This window comes from Athalia rosae, chromosome 8, assembly GCF_917208135.1.
Source record: "Athalia rosae chromosome 8, iyAthRosa1.1, whole genome shotgun sequence".
NCBI classification, from domain to species: domain Eukaryota; kingdom Metazoa; phylum Arthropoda; class Insecta; order Hymenoptera; family Athaliidae; genus Athalia; species Athalia rosae.
In genome coordinates, this window is record NC_064033.1 from 1,595,196 (window position 1) to 1,613,619 (window position 18,424).

The 18,424-nt window shown below is 45.4% G+C and overlaps 1 protein-coding gene and 1 long non-coding RNA gene across 4 annotated transcripts in view; one reads left to right on the top strand and one right to left on the bottom strand.

Moving 5' to 3' along the window:
• The window catches only part of LOC105687949 (titin), a 61,000-nt gene that overhangs the window by 8,487 nt on the left and 34,089 nt on the right, over positions 1–18,424 (bottom strand). For all 3 annotated transcript variants that reach the window (XM_048659763.1, XM_048659764.1, XM_048659762.1), the window contains 2 exons: positions 9,398–9,423; positions 220–9,325 (listed from right to left, as the gene is read on the bottom strand). In XM_048659763.1, the coding sequence (XP_048515720.1) occupies positions 220–9,325; positions 9,398–9,423 (9,132 nt within the window). The remainder of the gene's footprint in view (positions 1–219; positions 9,326–9,397; positions 9,424–18,424) is intronic.
• LOC125502093 lies at positions 11,501–13,867 on the top strand. Its single transcript, XR_007279932.1, has 2 exons — positions 11,501–11,583; positions 13,798–13,867. It is a non-coding gene; the product is annotated as an uncharacterized LOC125502093 (long non-coding RNA).

Genomic DNA, 18,424 nt, shown 5'->3' on the forward strand with positions numbered 1-18,424 from the left:
TCAAAGCTTTGAAAATATTTTTGCAATGTTATCGTATAACTTATACCGGTATGCTTTTCGATCAAGGTTCCATTATTTTTGTTGAATCTATAGATAAGTAGCTACTCACGCGTGGATGTAATACCGCTGGCTATGTTATTAGCATAGGGTTATTCATTCTTTGTAGCTGTAAGCATTTCCATAAGCAGATAATACACTACATAATACATTTTTTCAAACCTTCGTCATAGGTGGACATGCGTCTCTTCGGTTTCAACTTCATCGCCAATGACTCGTCTGTTTCTTCATAAGAATACTTTCGGTCTCGCTGTAATTTTATGTTCACATCATCCTCTTCAATTTCTTCAACCGAATAAGGTCGGGGCTTCTTCTTTGTCTTTCGTCTTAGTGGTAAATTGAACTCGTCTACTTCGAGTTCCTCTACGCTGTACTCATCCTTCACGTCTTCATCGCTATCGTCGATAATCTCTTCGATGATCGGCCCGCCTTCATCCTCGACTTCTTGCATAATTCTGATAGTTTCCTCGCCTGTTTCTTCGGAATATGTCAATGGGCGTTGCTTTGGTTTCAGTCGAACTTTACCCGACATCGTGATGTCTTCTTCCTCGTAGGTATTCAAAGAGATCTTGAACTCTTGTTCAACATCTTCTTTAGTCTTCGTTGATCTAGGTCGGAAAGTAACATTCTCCACTTCAGTGACCTCTCTTACGTCTGGTCTTGGCTTTCGCTTCGGTCGAAGTTTACGAAGAGTGACGTCTTCGTAGATTTCTTCAATTGGTTTTGGCATCTTTTTAGGTGGTTTTCTTTTGATCGTGAATTCTTCAACGATTTCTTCATCAGCTTGGACGTCCTCAGGTTCTTCATGTTTTTCTATCGTTAGTGTGTCAGCCGCTTCGTCGGATGTTTTTTTCGTAGTTTTTCTTTTGATAATTATGTCACCAGAGACCTCTTCTTCGTCAGGTTGAGAAGATTTCGGGGATCTTTTTATTGTGACTTGAGTATCTTCTACTTCTACCACAGCTGAGCCCTTTCTATGAGATTTCTTCTTAATTGTGAACTCTTCGGATATGTCTTCAATGACAGGCTTTTTGATAGTTATTTCGTCACTAGCTTCTTCTTCGACAGGCTTCTTCTTTGGTTTCTTTTTCAGAACAACTTCCTGCGAGACTTCTTCCGGTTCTTCTGTCTTTTCTTCTGCAGGGACAGGCTTCTTGATCGTCACCTCATCGCTGGCCTCTTCTTCGACAGGCTTCTTCTTTGGTTTCTTTTTCAGAACAACTTCCTGCGAGACTTCTTCCGGTTCTTCTTTCTTTTCTTCTGCAGGGACAGGCTTCTTGATCGTCACCTCATCGCTGGCCTCTTCTTCGACAGGCTTCTTCTTTGGTTTCTTTTTCAGAACAACTTCCTGCGAGACTTCTTCCGGTTCTTCTGTCTTTTCTTCTGCAGGGACAGGCTTCTTGATCGTCACCTCATCGCTGGCCTCTTCTTCGACAGGCTTCTTCTTTGGTTTCTTTTTCAGAACAACTTCCTGCGAGACTTCTTCCGGTTCTTCTTTCTTTTCTTCTGCAGGGACAGGCTTCTTGATCGTCACCTCATCGCTGGCCTCTTCTTCGACAGGCTTCTTCTTTGGTTTCTTCTTCAGAACAACTTCCTGCGAGACTTCTTCCGGTTCTTCTTTCTTTTCTTCTGCAGGGACAGGCTTCTTGATCGTCACCTCATCGCTGGCCTCTTCTTCGACAGGCTTCTTCTTTGGTTTCTTTTTCAGAACAACTTCCTGCGAGACTTCTTCCGGTTCTTCTGTCTTTTCTTCTGCAGGGACAGGCTTCTTGATCGTCACCTCATCGCTGGCCTCTTCTTCGACAGGCTTCTTCTTTGGTTTCTTTTTCAGAACAACTTCCTGCGAGACTTCTTCCGGTTCTTCTTTCTTTTCTTCTGCAGGGACAGGCTTCTTGATCGTCACCTCATCGCTGGCCTCTTCTTCGACAGGCTTCTTCTTTGGTTTCTTTTTCAGAACAACTTCCTGCGAGACTTCTTCCGGTTCTTCTGTCTTTTCTTCTGCAGGGACAGGCTTCTTGATCGTCACCTCATTGCTGGCCTCTTCTTCGACAGGCTTCTTCTTTGGTTTCTTTTTCAGAACAACTTCCTGCGAGACTTCTTCCGGTTCTTCTATCTTTTCTTCTGCAGGGACAGGCTTCTTGATCGTCACCTCATCGCTGGCCTCTTCTTCGACAGGCTTCTTCTTTGGTTTCTTTTTCAGAACAACTTCCTGCGAGACTTCTTCCGGTTCTTCTGTCTTTTCTTCTGCAGGGACAGGCTTCTTGATCGTCACCTCATCGCTGGCCTCTTCTTCGACAGGCTTCTTCTTTGGTTTCTTTTTCAGAACAACTTCCTGCGAGACTTCTTCCGGTTCTTCTGTCTTTTCTTCTGCAGGGACAGGCTTCTTGATCGTCACCTCATCGCTGGCCTCTTCTTCGACAGGCTTCTTCTTTGGTTTCTTTTTCAGAACAACTTCCTGCGAGACTTCTTCCGGTTCTTCTGTCTTTTCTTCTGCAGGGACAGGCTTCTTGATCGTCACCTCATCGCTGGCCTCTTCTTCGACAGGCTTCTTCTTTGGTTTCTTTTTCAGAACAACTTCCTGCGAGACTTCTTCCGGTTCTTCTGTCTTTTCTTCTGCAGGGACAGGCTTCTTGATCGTCACCTCATCGCTGGCCTCTTCTTCGACAGGCTTCTTCTTTGGTTTCTTTTTCAGAACAACTTCCTGCGAGACTTCTTCCGGTTCTTCTTTCTTTTCTTCTGCAGGGACAGGCTTCTTGATCGTCACCTCATCGCTGGCCTCTTCTTCGACAGGCTTCTTCTTTGGTTTCTTTTTCAGAACAACTTCCTGCGAGACTTCTTCCGGTTCTTCTTTCTTTTCTTCTGCAGGGACAGGCTTCTTGATCGTCACCTCATCGCTGGCCTCTTCTTCGACAGGCTTCTTCTTTGGTTTCTTTTTCAGAACAACTTCCTGCGAGACTTCTTCCGGTTCTTCTTTCTTTTCTTCTGCAGGGACAGGCTTCTTGATCGTCACCTCATCGCTGGCCTCTTCTTCGACAGGCTTCTTCTTTGGTTTCTTTTTCAGAACAACTTCCTGCGAGACTTCTTCCGGTTCTTCTGTCTTTTCTTCTGCAGAGACAGGCTTCTTGATCGTCACCTTATCGCTGGCCTCTTCTTCGACAGGCTTCTTCTTTGGTTTCTTTTTCGGAACAACTTCCTGCGAGACTTCTTCCGGTTCTTCTGTCTTTTCTTCTGCAGGGACAGGCTTCTTGATCGTCACCTCATCGCTGGCCTCTTCTTCGACAGGCTTCTTCTTTGGTTTCTTTTTCAGAACAACTTCCTGCGAGACTTCTTCCGGTTCTTCTGTCTTTTCTTCTGCAGGGACAGGCTTCTTGATCGTCACCTCATCGCTGGCCTCTTCTTCGACAGGCTTCTTCTTTGGTTTCTTTTTCAGAACAACTTCCTGCGAGACTTCTTCCGGTTCTTCTTTCTTTTCTTCTGCAGGGACAGGCTTCTTGATCGTCACCTCATCGCTGGCCTCTTCTTCGACAGGCTTCTTCTTTGGTTTCTTTTTCAGAACAACTTCCTGCGAGACTTCTTCCGGTTCTTTTGTCGCTTCTTCTGCAGGAACGGGCTTCTTGATCGTCACCTCTTCTTCGACAGGCTTCTTTTTTGATTTCTTCTTCACAACTATTTTCTCAGGAACTTCTTCCGGCTGTTTCTGCGAAGGCATTTCTCCTAGGCTCAACTCAGCCGGATGCTCTTTCTCGCCCTCATCCGTAGGCTTGTCCTTTTTCCATCCTTTCAATGTAATAGTTTCTGGTTCTTCTTCAGGCTTTTCAGAAGATGGTATTCTAAATTTAACTTCAGGCTGTTCTTCCGGTTCATCCTCTTTTGGTTTTCCCTTCACCGGTATAATTTGTTCTATATCTTGTTCTGGTTTCTTTTTCTTCGGCTTTTCCGGCCGTTTTTGTTCGAGTTCAGGTGTAGGCTTTTCAGGATGTTCAAGTTTTTCGGGGACGTATTTTTCGATTTCCGGCTGTTCAAAGTCAAGCGGTTGGAATGGTTCAGTCTTCAACGCTGGTAATGGCTCAGTTTTCTTCTTGCCAGGAACATCTTCGGTTTCTTCTTTTTTAGTCGGCTTTTTCTGCAGTTCTTCAACATCTTCAGTTTTCTTCTCTGGTATTTTCTTCAATTTAATTTCTTCAGGTGTTTCGTCCTCTGGTTGTAAAACCTTACCTTTACCAACTTTGAGTGGTTGAGGTTCTTTTGGTAGTTCCTTTGGCTTCTTTGGTTGCCTTTCGTAGATGGATTTATCCTCAATCTCCTCCAACGGTACCTTTTTCAGTTCTTCAAATTCTTTATCTAACTTTTCCAGATCCACTTCTTCCTTGTCTGCGAATCTAAGCTTTTTATGTTTGGTCTTCAAGACCTTGAGTGCTTCTTTTGTATTCCTGGATAAGATTCCACACTGGACGGGATTGATTTCAAATTCTTCGATCTTCGGTTTTTGTAATTCAGGTGGATAATCACCTACAAAGAGAATGCGACTACGAAGTAGTACCTTTGGAAGTTCAACGCTTTTTACTTCCTTCTTCTGGACAACCGTTGCCTTTTTCAATTTAATAGTAGCGAATTGAGGCTGCTCTTCATTAGGTTGTGAAAATCTCAGTTTGGTCGGTTGTTTTGCTTCTGTTCGTTCAATTTTCTGTGGCACCAATTTTTGTAACTTTGATGGCAACCCCTTTTTCTCTTTTTTCTTAGTAGGTTGCCATTCAATTTTCTCCGGCATCGGTTCGAGGATGGGTCTTTCATATGGCTCCGGTTCCACCCATTCAATTTCTTCTTTTTTAGGGATTGTTTTCTTTACTTTCTTTTTAACTACTTTCTTTGTGGGTATTTTTCCAGTCTGCTCAACAGTGACTGTTTCCTCAGGTTTTTGTTCTTGTTCAGTGTTCGGAACCAGTTCTTGTTTAGTCTCATCACTTTCACTGTGTGAGACTTTCTTTTTGGGTACTTTTTTCACAGTAACTTCACTAACAACGACTTCGTTCAACTGTTCTTCCAATGGTATAGCAACTTCTTCATTAGGTTTCTTATCCTCAGGTGTTTTTTCTACCGTTGAATCAAGAATGATCTCAGATACCTCGATACTTTGTTTGGGTGAAATATCCATAGTGGCGTTCTCTGATTTTGGTTTTTCAGGCACCATATCTTTAGTATCTTCGAGTGGCTCGGTCAACTCGACAGATTTAGGTTTTTTCTTCTTTTGAGGTGCTTTCTTAACGCTCGGTTCGGTAATCTGAATTGTTTCTGGTTTTTCTTCCAACGTTTCAGCAATCTCCATACCAGGTTTCTCATCTTTAGGTAATTCTTCTGTAGAAGCTCCGATGACAACTTCAGTCGCATCGATACTTTCTTGATAAAGAACTTCTTCCGTTGCTTTCGCCTGATCGGGCACGTCAGGGATTAATTTTTCTAGAACTTCGTCGGTCTGTTTCTCTTCAGAAGTGATAGCCTTCTTCTTCTTCTGAGGTGCTCTTTTTATCTTCACGTCGGTGGTCTCTACATGCTCCAGTACGTCTTCCACCGGAACAGCTTCCTCCTGATTAGGTTTCTTATCATCAGACAATTCTTCCGTAAATGATACAGGGATGACCTCAGTTGTTTCCATACTCTCATGTGGAAGAATGCTCTCAGTTGCCTGTATTTCTTCAGGTTGTTCAGTTGTTATCACTTGGACAATTTCATCGGGCTGTTCATCTTCGACAGTTTTCGATTTGTTTTTCTTCTTTGGCGCCTTCTTGGTTTTCACTTCACTGACGTCGACCTTTTCTGGCTGATCTTTCACAAGGATGGCTGTTTCTTCGTCTGGTTGTTTGTCGACAGGTAATTCCTGGGTAGATGTTCCAAGAATGACCTCAGTTGTTTCGACACTTTCTTGTGGAATGACATTTGCAATGGCTTTATCCGCCGCAGATGTTTCGTCGGGTATCTCGCTTACAACTTCATCAGGCTGTACTTTTTCGGAAGTTGGCTTCTTTTTGGATTTGGACGGCTTCTTAACGTCCACTTCAGTGATCTTAATTTCATCTGGCTTCTCTTCTACGCGAACCGCTTCTCCTGAATCGGGCTTTTTATCTTCGGGCAAGTCTTGAGTTGACGATCCAAGTATCACCTCGGATGTTTCGACGCTTTCTTTCGGCAAAATATTTTCGATAACTTTCTCCTCCCTCGGTTTATCAGAAGTTATATCCTCCGCGACCTCTTCAAGTGGCAAATCTTCGGTAACTCTTGATGCGTTGGTCGTTTGGCGAGTCTTTTTCGGAATTTTCGCAGTATCTCGTTCCTGTACCGTCATTTTAGCTTGCTGGTCAGGTATTTTATCCGCGGGTAACTCAGCAGTAGATGTTTCCAGCACTACTTCCGTTGATTCGACGCTTTCATGGGGAAGGATGTCTGTAACAGCTTCCTCTGTTTTTGATTCTGCGATTGTTATTTCTTCCACAGTCTCAGTGGGTTGCATCTCTTCTGTGATCGTATGCTTCTTCTTCTTCTTCGGTGCCTTTTTGGTAGTTACTTCATTGATCTCCACTTTACTCGGCCGTTCTTCTACCGAGACTGCTGTTTCTTGATCTGGTTTTTCGTTTTGGGGTAATTCCTCGGTAGACGCACCAACGATCACCTCTGTTGTCTCAATACTTTCCTTAGGAATAACATCTTCAGTTGCCTGGGCTTCTTGAGGTTTCTCCGGGGTTATTGCTTCGGTTACTTCTTCGGGCTGCACATCGTCGACAGTCTTTGATTTCTTCTTCTTCTTGGGAGCTTTCTTTACAGTCACTTCAGTAGTATCAACTTTATCTAGTTGGTCTTTCACCGGTACAGCTATTCCGAGATCTGGTTTTTCGTCTTCCGGTAACACCTCGGTAGATGATCCAAGAATCACTTCTGTTGTCCCGATGCTCTCTTCAACGACCACATCTTCCGTTGCCTGTTGTCCTTCAGGCTTATCAGATGTTATTGTTTCGACAATTTCATCAGGATGTACCTCGTCGACAGTTTTCGATTTTTTCTTCTTCTGCGGTGCCTTTTTCACGGTTACCTCCGTTATCTTGATGTTTTGTGTTTCTTCATCTACTGGCGTAGCGGCTTCCACGTCGAATGTCTTTTCTTCGGGTAATTCCTGCGCAGATATTGCAAGAATTACTTCAGTAGCTTCGATGCTTTCTTGGGTAAGTATATCCTTGGTAGCTTTTTCTGTATTTGATTCTTCGGTAACCAATTCTTCCACAACCTCGGTGGGTTGTACGTCTTCTGTTGTCGTGTGTTTCTTCTTTTTCTTGGGAGCTTTCTTTGCAGTGACTTCAGTGACAGTAGCTTTATCTAGCTCGTCTTTCACCGGAATAGCAGTTTGTTGGTCTGGTTGTTTGTCCTCTGGTAATCCCTCGGCAGATCTACCAAGAACTATTTCAGTAGTTTCGATACTTTCTTGGGAGATGATTTCTTCGAGAGCCTTATCTGTCTTCGATACTTCCGAGGGCATTTCATCGACAACCTCGTCAGGCTGGACTGCTTCAGAGATTATCGGTTTCTTCTTCTTCTTTGATGGCTTTTTGACAGCTACTTGAGTGACTTCAACTTCGTTTGGCTTATCTTCGACTGTAACAGCTGTTTCCTGATCGGGTTCTCTGTCTTCAGGCAAATCTTGTGTAGATGACTCAGGGACTACCTCAGTTATTACGATACTTTCCTCCGACAGAATATCTCCGGATGCTTTTTCTTCCTTCGGTCTATCCGGTGTTATATCCTCGACAACTTCGTCAGGTTGTAAATCTTCGGCGACTTTGGATTTCTTCTTTTTGGGAAGGGCCTTCTTCAGAGGTACTTCGGTAATTTTGGCGATGTCTCGATCGTCCTCCATAGTAACGTCCACTTTCTTTCCATCAGGTCTTTTTTCTTCTGGTAATTCGGCGGTAGTCGTTCCAAGGATAATTTCAGTTGTCTCGATGCTTTCCTGAGCACAGATATCGGTGACAGCTTCTTCAATCTTCGATTCTTCGACGGTGATGTCCTCGACAACTTCTGTAGGCTGGATCTCTTCTGTGGTGGTATGCTTTTTCTTCTTCTTCGGTGCCTTTTTAGTAGTTACTTCACTGATCTCAGCTTTAACTGGCTGTTCTTCTACCGAGACTGCTGTTTCTCGATCTGGTTTTTCATCTAGGGGTAATTCCTCGGTAGACGTTTCAACGATCACTTCTGTCGTCTCAATACTATCCTTGGGAATAACATCTACAGTGGCCTGTGCTTCTTCAGGCTTCTCAGGAGTCATCGCTTGGGCAACTTCATCGGTCTGCACATTGTCGACAGACTTTGGCTTCTTCTTCTTCTTTGGTGCTTTTGCTACAGCCACTTCAGTTATTTTTACGCTGTCTAGTTCGTCTAGCACCGTTTTTGGTACTTCTTCGACAGGTTTTTCCACGTTAGGTAAGTGATGTTCAGATATTCCGAGGACGACCTCTGTGACTTCGATCCCTTCCCGAGTTTCAGTTATAGTTTGAGCTTTTCTTTCTTCAAGTTTATCAATTACAATTTCTTCAACGACCTCTTGAAGTATCCCATCTTCACCAGTAATAGCTTTCTTCTTCTTAATCACTTTTCTCGTAGGTGTTTCCACGATTTCGACTATCTGCTGTTCTTCCATGATACTCACCTCTTCCATAGGTTTTTCGATGATTTCTTCGATAACATCTTCAGAAACAGGTTTATCAGTAGGCTTCTTCTTTCGTCTGATTATTTTTTTTGTCGGCGTTTCTACGATTTCGATAATTTCTTCTTCCGTGGTAACCGATTGTTCAACAGGCTCTTCTTTCGGTCCCTTGAACACATCTATTTTTGTTATTTGAATAGTTTCCAATTCTTCGACAATTGGTTTCGCTTTCTTCTTCGAAGGTTTCTCAACTACGATATCGTCAATGATTTCTTCCGGTATATCATCACCCTCCACGAAAACCATCTCCTTTTTATTTATTTTTTTCGTTGGCTCATCCACGAGTTCGACCAATTTTTCAGGACCTACATCTTTGCTCGGCTTCTTTTTCTTCTTTTTTGTTATTTTCTTCGTTTCAGTTTCCACAGTTTCAGTTTCTTCTTCTTCATCCGTATGTTTTTTGACCGGCGATGACTCTGGTGCTTCTTCAACAGCGACTTCCGTGATTTCGATGATATCTACCTTTTGTAGATCAGATTTTGGTAGTTTCTCGTCCTCGATGTCTCGTGGTTTTTCATGGATTTCCTATTAAAAAAAAATCGATTCAGGTATATGATCTAGAAAACCTTCATTTGATACCTAAAGCATTGAACTCACCTCAATAAGAATTTGTTCAGTTTCACCTGCGAAATAATAGGAAGATGTGATTATTTAGCACGAGATAGTTACGGTATCGTCGTGAATTTAGATAAAATACTGTCTAGTTGATTAAAGCATCAAATATTTGATATACTTGATGAAACGTCTTCATGACATAAAAAGTCGTTCGTGAGCTAATAATTAATGGTGACTGATTTGTAGAGTTAAGTCTCAGCAATGATCTTGTTCCATCAACGTGGAACGATGTATTGAAGTATAAATTGCAATGGTCAAAATAACATGCAACTGACATTTACGGAATTGTATCATGTAACTTGTTACTGTTGTATCTAATGTATGCAAGCGATGGGAATTTTATGATTCAATCTTGTAAACAGCCATAGGTCGAGGTGTCAAGATGTAACGTCGTATCCAGAGATTCGGGGAAGTGAATTCACAATAATTCACTAATTGTGAAAGCATCCTATGCACGAAATAGAAGTCGAAAATTTCCAAGGAGGGGCGTATTTTGCATGAGCTGACCGAAAAAGTATTTTTAGGAGAACGCTTACCTTCGGTCTTCTGTTCGGCATCTTTGAGTGGTTTCGGTTTTGTGTGTTTCGGTTTTTTTTGTGTAAGTGGTATTGTGTCATCGGAGACCGTAGTTATCGAAGTAGACGCCTCTTTACCTTCTTCCTCAATAGTAACTTCCTCTGTAATTTTCCGCTGACCCCCCTGTGTTTTGTCGATACGTTTTCGCGTGACCTTTTTCGGTCGTCCTTCTTCAGTGATCGTTTGAGTCACCTTAATTTCTTCATTAACTTCTTCAATTATTGCTGGCTGATGTTGGGTATCAGGTTCATCGAATACTGTTGTCGTTTCATCAACTGGTAGGTCTTGTACAGTAACGGTGGTGACCGGCACATTGTCCCCTTCTTCAACGGTGATTACTTCAGTCACGGTTGGCTTCTCTTTTTTATGCTGCTTGATAATTTTCTTCTTGATTATCTTCTTTGGTACCTTATCGGGAGACTCTTCTAGGTGTACTGATGTAACGGTATGAACAACTTCCGTAACATCATCATCCGTAGGTGTAAAACCGATGGGTTTGTCGTCGGGCGTATTTTCATCTTTGGGTTGGTCCGACTTCCTCCAGGGCTTGAGTTTTATGATCTCTGGTTCAACTTCGGGCTTGGGACCTGTAGCAATTTTGAATTTAACGTCGGGTAATTTTTCGGCATCTCCTTCCTTTGAAACACCAGGAATAATTGGTATGGACTCGTTATCTTGCTCTTTTTTCGGCAGCTTGCGCTTCGGCTTCTTCTTGTCACCTGCTTTTGATGCGATCTCATCCAATTCTAGATTCGGCACGGACTCTCTATCTTCAAGATCAGGTTTGTCGAAGCCAATGTCATAAGGTTGAAAAGGTGAAAGTGCTGGACCCTCGCGAACGTCTTTGTCGGTAGAGCTTTTTTCAGGCTTCTTTTTTTGTCTCGAAACCGGTTTTGATTCTTCAGGAGTTTTTTCTTCCGATCTTTCGACCTTTTTGAGTGTCACCTTCTCGTCTTCCGCAGTCGCATTATCCGGAACGACACCTTTACCGATCTTTAATTTTTGCGGCTTTGAAGCTTCTGGTTTTTCAGGCTTTGGTTGACGTTCGTAGATGGATTTGTCTTCTAGTTTCTCCAGTGGAACTTTTTTCAATTCATCGAATTCCAAGTCCAACTTTTCCAATTCGGTGATAGTCTTGTCCAATGGTTTTCTCTTTTTACCCTTGATCATCTTGGGTTTCAGAGCGTCTTCGATGTTACGAGACAAAATACCATTTTGGATATAGTTGAATTCGATAGTGGTAATAACAGGGTATTTCATACTTGGAGGCCACTCATAAGCAACGATACGACTACGCAACATGATTTTAGGAATTTTGACCTTTGATATTTTATCTTTTGGCTTTTGAGATGGTTGAGCCTTTCTCAGCTTGACTTGAGCGAACAAGGGTATTTCGGGCGTCGTGATCTTGAGTTTGAGCGGTTTCTGTGCCGTGACTTTAATACTTGAGGGCTGAGGCTTGAGTTTCGATTTTGGTTGCTTTCCGAATAGCTTGTGTTCCTCAACATCAGGTTCCTGTGAATCTCTCGCATTAGCTAATTGAGATGCTGGAAGAGTTTCTGTCGTTTCTTCAGACTGTATTTCTTCGACAGGTTTTTCAGTCACAGTCGTAACTGGAGCCTTGCCCTCTTCTTCAACCGTCTCTTCCTCGGTGACCTGTTGCTTCTTGCCCTTCCTGCGAACGATGCGCTTCTTCACGATCTTTTTGGGCTTGCCTTCGTGCGTTATCTCCTCAGTCACCGTGACTTGTTCTCGTACCTCCTCAGTTTCGGTAGGTTGTTCGGGTTTCGGCTCAGGAATCAGATCGGTGATTTCTTCGAACTGTATTTTCTCGACAGGTTTTTCAGTCACAGTCGTAACTGGAGCCTTGCCCTCTTCTTCAACCGTCTCTTCCTCGGTGACCTGTTGCTTCTTGCCCTTCCTGCGAACGATGCGCTTCTTCACGATCTTTTTGGGCTTGCCTTCGTGCGTTATCTCCTCAGTCACCGTGACTTGTTCTCGTACCTCCTCAGTTTCGGTAGGTCGTTCGGGTTTCGGCTCAGGAATCAGATCGGTGATTTCTTCGAACTGTATTTCCTCGACAGGTTTTTCAGTCACAGTCGTAACTGGAGCCTTGCCCTCTTCTTCAACCGTCTCTTCCTCGGTGACCTGTTGCTTCTTGCCCTTCCTGCGAACGATGCGCTTCTTCACGATCTTTTTGGGCTTGCCTTCGTGCGTTATCTCCTCAGTCACCGTGACTTGTTCTCGTACCTCCTCAGTTTCGGTAGGTCGTTCGGGTTTCGGCTCAGGAATCAGATCGGTGATTTCTTCGAACTGTATTTCCTCGACAGGTTTTTCAGTCACAGTCGTAACTGGAGCCTTGCCCTCTTCTTCAACCGTCTCTTCCTCGGTGACCTGTTGCTTCTTGCCCTTTCTGCGAACGATGCGCTTCTTCACGATCTTTTTGGGCTTGCCTTCGTGCGTTATCTCCTCAGTCACCGTGACTTGTTCTCGTACCTCCTCAGTTTCGGTAGGTCGTTCGGGTTTCGGCTCAGGAATCAGATCGGTGATTTCTTCGAACTGTATTTCCTCGACAGGTTTTTCAGTCACAGTCGTAACTGGAGCCTTGCCCTCTTCTTCAACCGTCTCTTCCTCGGTGACCTGTTGCTTTTTGCCCTTCCTGCGAACGATGCGCTTCTTCACGATCTTTTTGGGCTTGCCTTCGTGCGTTATCTCCTCAGTCACCGTGACTTGTTCTCGTACCTCCTCAGTTTCGGTAGGTCGTTCGGGTTGCGGCTCAGGAATCAGATCGGTGATTTCTTCGAACTGTATTTCCTCGACAGGTTTTTCAGTCACAGTCGTAACTGGAGCCTTGCCCTCTTCTTCAACCGTCTCTTCCTCGGTGACCTGTTGCTTCTTGCCCTTCCTGCGAACGATGCGCTTCTTCACGATCTTTTTGGGCTTGCCTTCGTGCGTTATCTCCTCAGTCACCGTGACTTGTTCTCGTACCTCCTCAGTTTCGGTAGGTCGTTCGGGTCTCGGCTCAGGAATCAGATCGGTAATTTCTTCGAACTGTATTTCCTCGACAGGTTTCTCAGTCACAGTCGTAACTGGAGCCTTGCCCTCTTCTTCAACCGTCTCTTCCTCGGTGACCTGTTGCTTCTTGCCCTTCCTGCGAACGATGCGCTTCTTCACGATCTTTTTGGGCTTGCCTTCGTGCGTTATCTCCTCAGTCACCGTGACTTGTTCTCGTACCTCCTCAGTTTCGGTAGGTCGTTCGGGTTTCGGCTCAGGAATCAGATCGGTGATTTCTTCGAACTGTATTTCCTCGACAGGTTTTTCAGTCACAGTCGTAACTGGAGCCTTGCCCTCTTCTTCAACCGTCTCTTCCTCGGTGACCTGTTGCTTCTTGCCCTTCCTGCGAACGATGCGCTTCTTCACGATCTTTTTGGGCTTGCCTTCGTGCGTTATCTCCTCAGTCACCGTGACTTGTTCTCGTACCTCCTCAGTTTCGGTAGGTCGTTCGGGTCTCGGCTCAGGAATCAGATCGGTAATTTCTTCGAACTGTATTTCCTCGACAGGTTTCTCAGTCACAGTCGTAACTGGAGCCTTGCCCTCTTCTTCAACCGTCTCTTCCTCGGTGACCTGTTGCTTCTTGCCCTTCCTGCGAACGATGCGCTTCTTCACGATCTTTTTGGGCTTGCCTTCGTGCGTTATCTCCTCAGTCACCGTGACTTGTTCTCGTACCTCCTCAGTTTCGGTAGGTCGTTCGGGTTTCGGCTCGGGAATCAGATCGGTGATTTCTTCGAACTGTATTTCCTCGACAGGTTTTTCAGTCACAGTCGTAACTGGAGCCTTGCCCTCTTCTTCAACCGTCTCTTCCTCGGTGACCTGTTGCTTCTTGCCCTTTCTGCGAACGATGCGCTTCTTCACGATCTTTTTGGGCTTGCCTTCGTGCGTTATCTCCTCAGTCACCGTGACTTGTTCTCGTACCTCCTCAGTTTCGGTAGGTCGTTCGGGTTTCGGCTCAGGAATCAGATCGGTGATTTCTTCGAACTGTATTTCCTCGACAGGTTTTTCAGTCACAGTCGTAACTGGAGCCTTGCCCTCTTCTTCAACCGTCTCTTCCTCGGTGACCTGTTGCTTTTTGCCCTTCCTGCGAACGATGCGCTTCTTCACGATCTTTTTGGGCTTGCCTTCGTGCGTTATCTCCTCAGTCACCGTGACTTGTTCTCGTACCTCCTCAGTTTCGGTAGGTCGTTCGGGTTGCGGCTCAGGAATCAGATCGGTGATTTCTTCGAACTGTATTTCCTCGACAGGTTTTTCAGTCACAGTCGTAACTGGAGCCTTGCCCTCTTCTTCAACCGTCTCTTCCTCGGTGACCTGTTGCTTCTTGCCCTTCCTGCGAACGATGCGCTTCTTCACGATCTTTTTGGGCTTGCCTTCGTGCGTTATCTCCTCAGTCACCGTGACTTGTTCTCGTACCTCCGCAGTTTCGGTAGGTCGTTCGGGTTGCGGCTCAGGAATCAGATCGGTGATTTCTTCGAACTGTATTTCCTCGACAGGTTTTTCAGTCACAGTCGTAACTGGAGCCTTGCCCTCTTCTTCAACCGTCTCTTCCTCGGTGACCTGTTGCTTCTTGCCCTTCCTGCGAACGATGCGCTTCTTCACGATCTTTTTGGGCTTGCCTTCGTGCGTTATCTCCTCAGTCACCGTGACTTGTTCTCGTACCTCCTCAGTTTCGGTAGGTCGTTCGGGTCTCGGCTCAGGAATCAGATCGGTAATTTCTTCGAACTGTATTTCCTCGACAGGTTTCTCAGTCACAGTCGTAACTGGAGCCTTGCCCTCTTCTTCAACCGTCTCTTCCTCGGTGACCTGTTGCTTCTTGCCCTTCCTGCGAACGATGCGCTTCTTCACGATCTTTTTGGGCTTGCCTTCGTGCGTTATCTCCTCAGTCACCGTGACTTGTTCTCGTACCTCCTCAGTTTCGGTAGGTCGTTCGGGTTTCGGCTCAGAAATCAGATCGGTAATTTCTTCGAACTGTATTTCCTCGACAGGTTTTTCAGTCACAGTCGTAACTGGAGCCTTGCCCTCTTCTTCAACCGTCTCTTCCTCCGTGACCTGTTGCTTCTTGCCCTTCCTGCGAACGATGCGCTTCTTCACGATCTTTTTGGGCTTGCCTTCGTGCGTTATCTCCTCAGTCACCGTGACTTGTTCTCGTACCTCCTCAGTTTCGGTAGGTCGTTCGGGTTTCGGCTCAGGAATCAGATCGGTGATTTCTTCGAACTGTATTTCCTCGACAGGTTTTTCAGTCACAGTCGTAACTGGAGCCTTGCCCTCTTCTTCAACCGTCTCTTCCTCGGTGACCTGTTGCTTCTTGCCCTTTCTGCGAACGATGCGCTTCTTCACGATCTTTTTGGGCTTGCCTTCGTGCGTTATCTCCTCAGTCACCGTGACTTGTTCTCGTACCTCCTCAGTTTCGGTAGGTCGTTCGGGTTGCGGCTCAGGAATCAAATCGGTAATTTTTTCGAACTGTATTTCCTCGACAGGTTTTTCAGTCACAGTCGTAACTGAAGCCTTGCCCTCTTCTTCAACCGTCTCTTCCTCGGTGACCTGTTGCTTCTTGCCCTTCCTGCGAACGATGCGCTTCTTCACGATCTTTTTGGGCTTGCCTTCGTGCGTTATCTCCTCAGTCACCGTGACTTGTTCTCGTACCTCCTCAGTTTCGGTAGGTCGTTCGGGTTTCGGCTCAGGAATCAGATCGGTGATTTCTTCGAACTGTATTTCCTCGACAGGTTTTTCAGTCACAGTCGTAACTGGAGCCTTGCCCTCTTCTTCAACCGTCTCTTCCTCGGTGACCTGTTGCTTCTTGCCCTTTCTGCGAACGATGCGCTTCTTCACGATCTTTTTGGGCTTGCCTTCGTGCGTTATCTCCTCAGTCACCGTGACTTGTTCTCGTACCTCCTCAGTTTCGGTAGGTCGTTCGGGTTGCGGCTCAGGAATCAAATCGGTAATTTTTTCGAACTGTATTTCCTCGACAGGTTTTTCAGTCACAGTCGTAACTGAAGCCGTGCCCTCTTCTTCAACCGTCTCTTCCTCGGTGACCTGTTGCTTCTTGCCCTTCCTGCGAACGATGCGCTTCTTCACGATCTTTTTGGGCTTGCCTTCGTGCGTTATCTCCTCAGTCACCGTGACTTGTTCTCGTACCTCCTCAGTTTCGGTAGGTCGTTCGGGTTTCGGCTCAGGAATCAGATCGGTGATTTCTTCGAACTGTATTTCCTCGACAGGTTTTTCAGTCACAGTCGTAACTGGAGCCTTGCCCTCTTCTTCAACCGTCTCTTCCTCGGTGACCTGTTGCTTCTTGCCCTTCCTGCGAACGATGCGCTTCTTCACGATTTTTTTGGGCTTGCCTTCGTGCGTTATCTCCTCAGTCACCGTGACTTGTTCTCGTACCTCCTCAGTTTCGGTAGGTCGTTCGGGTTTCGGCTCAGGAATCAGATCGGTGATTTCTTCGAACTGTATTTCCTCGACAGGTTTTTCAGTCACAGTCGTAACTGGAGCCTTGCCCTCTTCTTCAACCGTCTCTTCCTCGGTGACCTGTTGCTTCTTGCCCTTCCTGCGAACGATGCGCTTCTTCACGATCTTTTTGGGCTTGCCTTCGTGCGTTATCTCCTCAGTCACCGTGACTTGTTCTCGTACCTCCTCAGTTTCGGTAGGTCGTTCGGGTTTCGGCTCAGGAATCAGATCGGTGATTTCTTCGAACTGTATTTCCTCGACAGGTTTTTCAGTCACAGTCGTAACTGGAGCCTTGCCCTCTTCTTCAACCGTCTCTTCCTCGGTGACCTGTTGCTTCTTGCCCTTCCTGCGAACGATGCGCTTCTTCACGATCTTTTTGGGCTTGCCTTCGTGCGTTATCTCCTCAGTCACCGTGACTTCTTCTCGTACCTCCTCAGTTTCGGTAGGTCGTTCGGGTTTCGGCTCAGGAATCAGATCGGTGATTTCTTCGAACTGTATTTCCTCGACAGGTTTTTCAGTCACAGTCGTAACTGGAGCCTTGCCCTCTTCTTCAACCGTCTCTTCCTCGGTGACCTGTTGCTTCTTGCCCTTCCTGCGAACGATGCGCTTCTTCACGATCTTTTTGGGCTTGCCTTCGTGCGTTATCTCCTCAGTCACCGTGACTTGTTCTCGTACCTCCTCAGTTTCGGTAGGTCGTTCGGGTTGCGGCTCAGGAATCAAATCGGTAATTTTTTCGAACTGTATTTCCTCGACAGGTTTTTCAGTCACAGTCGTAACTGGAGCCTTGCCCTCTTCTTCAACCGTCTCTTCCTCGGTGACCTGTTGCTTCTTGCCCTTTCTGCGAACGATGCGCTTCTTCACGATCTTTTTGGGCTTGCCTTCGTGCGTTATCTTCTCAGTCACCGTGACTTGTTTTCGTACCTCCTCAGTTTCGGTAGGTCGTTCGGGTTTCGGCTCAGGAATCAGATCGGTAATTTCTTCGAACTGTATTTCCTCGACAGGTTTTTCAGTCACAGTCGTAACCGGTTTTTCTTTCTCTTCCTCCATAGTGACCTCTTTCGTCACACTTGTTTTTTCTTTTTCAAGATTCTTGATCTTTTTCTTCCTAACGACCCTTCCAGGATGTTCATTAAGGGATTCGTCAATGTCAACTGCCGTTATAGTGTCATTTGATTCTACAACATCATCCTCTCTCGGCATGAACGCAATTGGTTGCTGATCTGGTGATTTAGTATCTCGAGGCTGACCAGGCTTTCTCCAGGGTTTTAGCTTAATCACTTCAGGTTCTTCTGCAGGCTTCACTCCTCGCGACTTTCTTAACTTTATTTCAGGTTGTTCTTCTGGTTCAACATTCGTTGGAACGCCAGGAATGATCGGTATCGTCTCTGTATCCTGATGCGGTTCTCCTGAAGTTCCCTTCGGCTTCTTCATATCAGTCGACTGCATTTCATGTGCGGGCTCGTCGGAAAGTGGTGATGGCTTTCGCTCATCCAGATTGACTCCGTCAAAACCGATGTCATAAGGTTGAAAAGGTGAAAGTGCTGGACCCTCGCGAACGTCTTTGTCGGTAGAGCTTTCTTCAGGCTTCTTTTTTTGTCTCGAAACCGGTTTTGATTCTTCAGGAGTTTTTTCTTCCGATCTTTCGACCTTTTTGAGTGTCACCTTCTCGTCTTCCGCAGTCGCATTATCCGGAACGACACCTTTACCGATCTTTAATTTTTGCGGCTTTGAAGCTTCTGGTTTTTCAGGCTTTGGTTGACGTTCGTAGATGGATTTGTCTTCTAGTTTCTCCAGTGGAACTTTTTTCAATTCATCGAATTCCAAGTCCAACTTTTCCAATTCAGTGATAGTCTTGTCCAATGGTTTTCTCTTTTTACCCTTGATCATCTTGGGTTTCAGAGCGTCTTCGATGTTACGAGACAAAATACCATTTTGGAT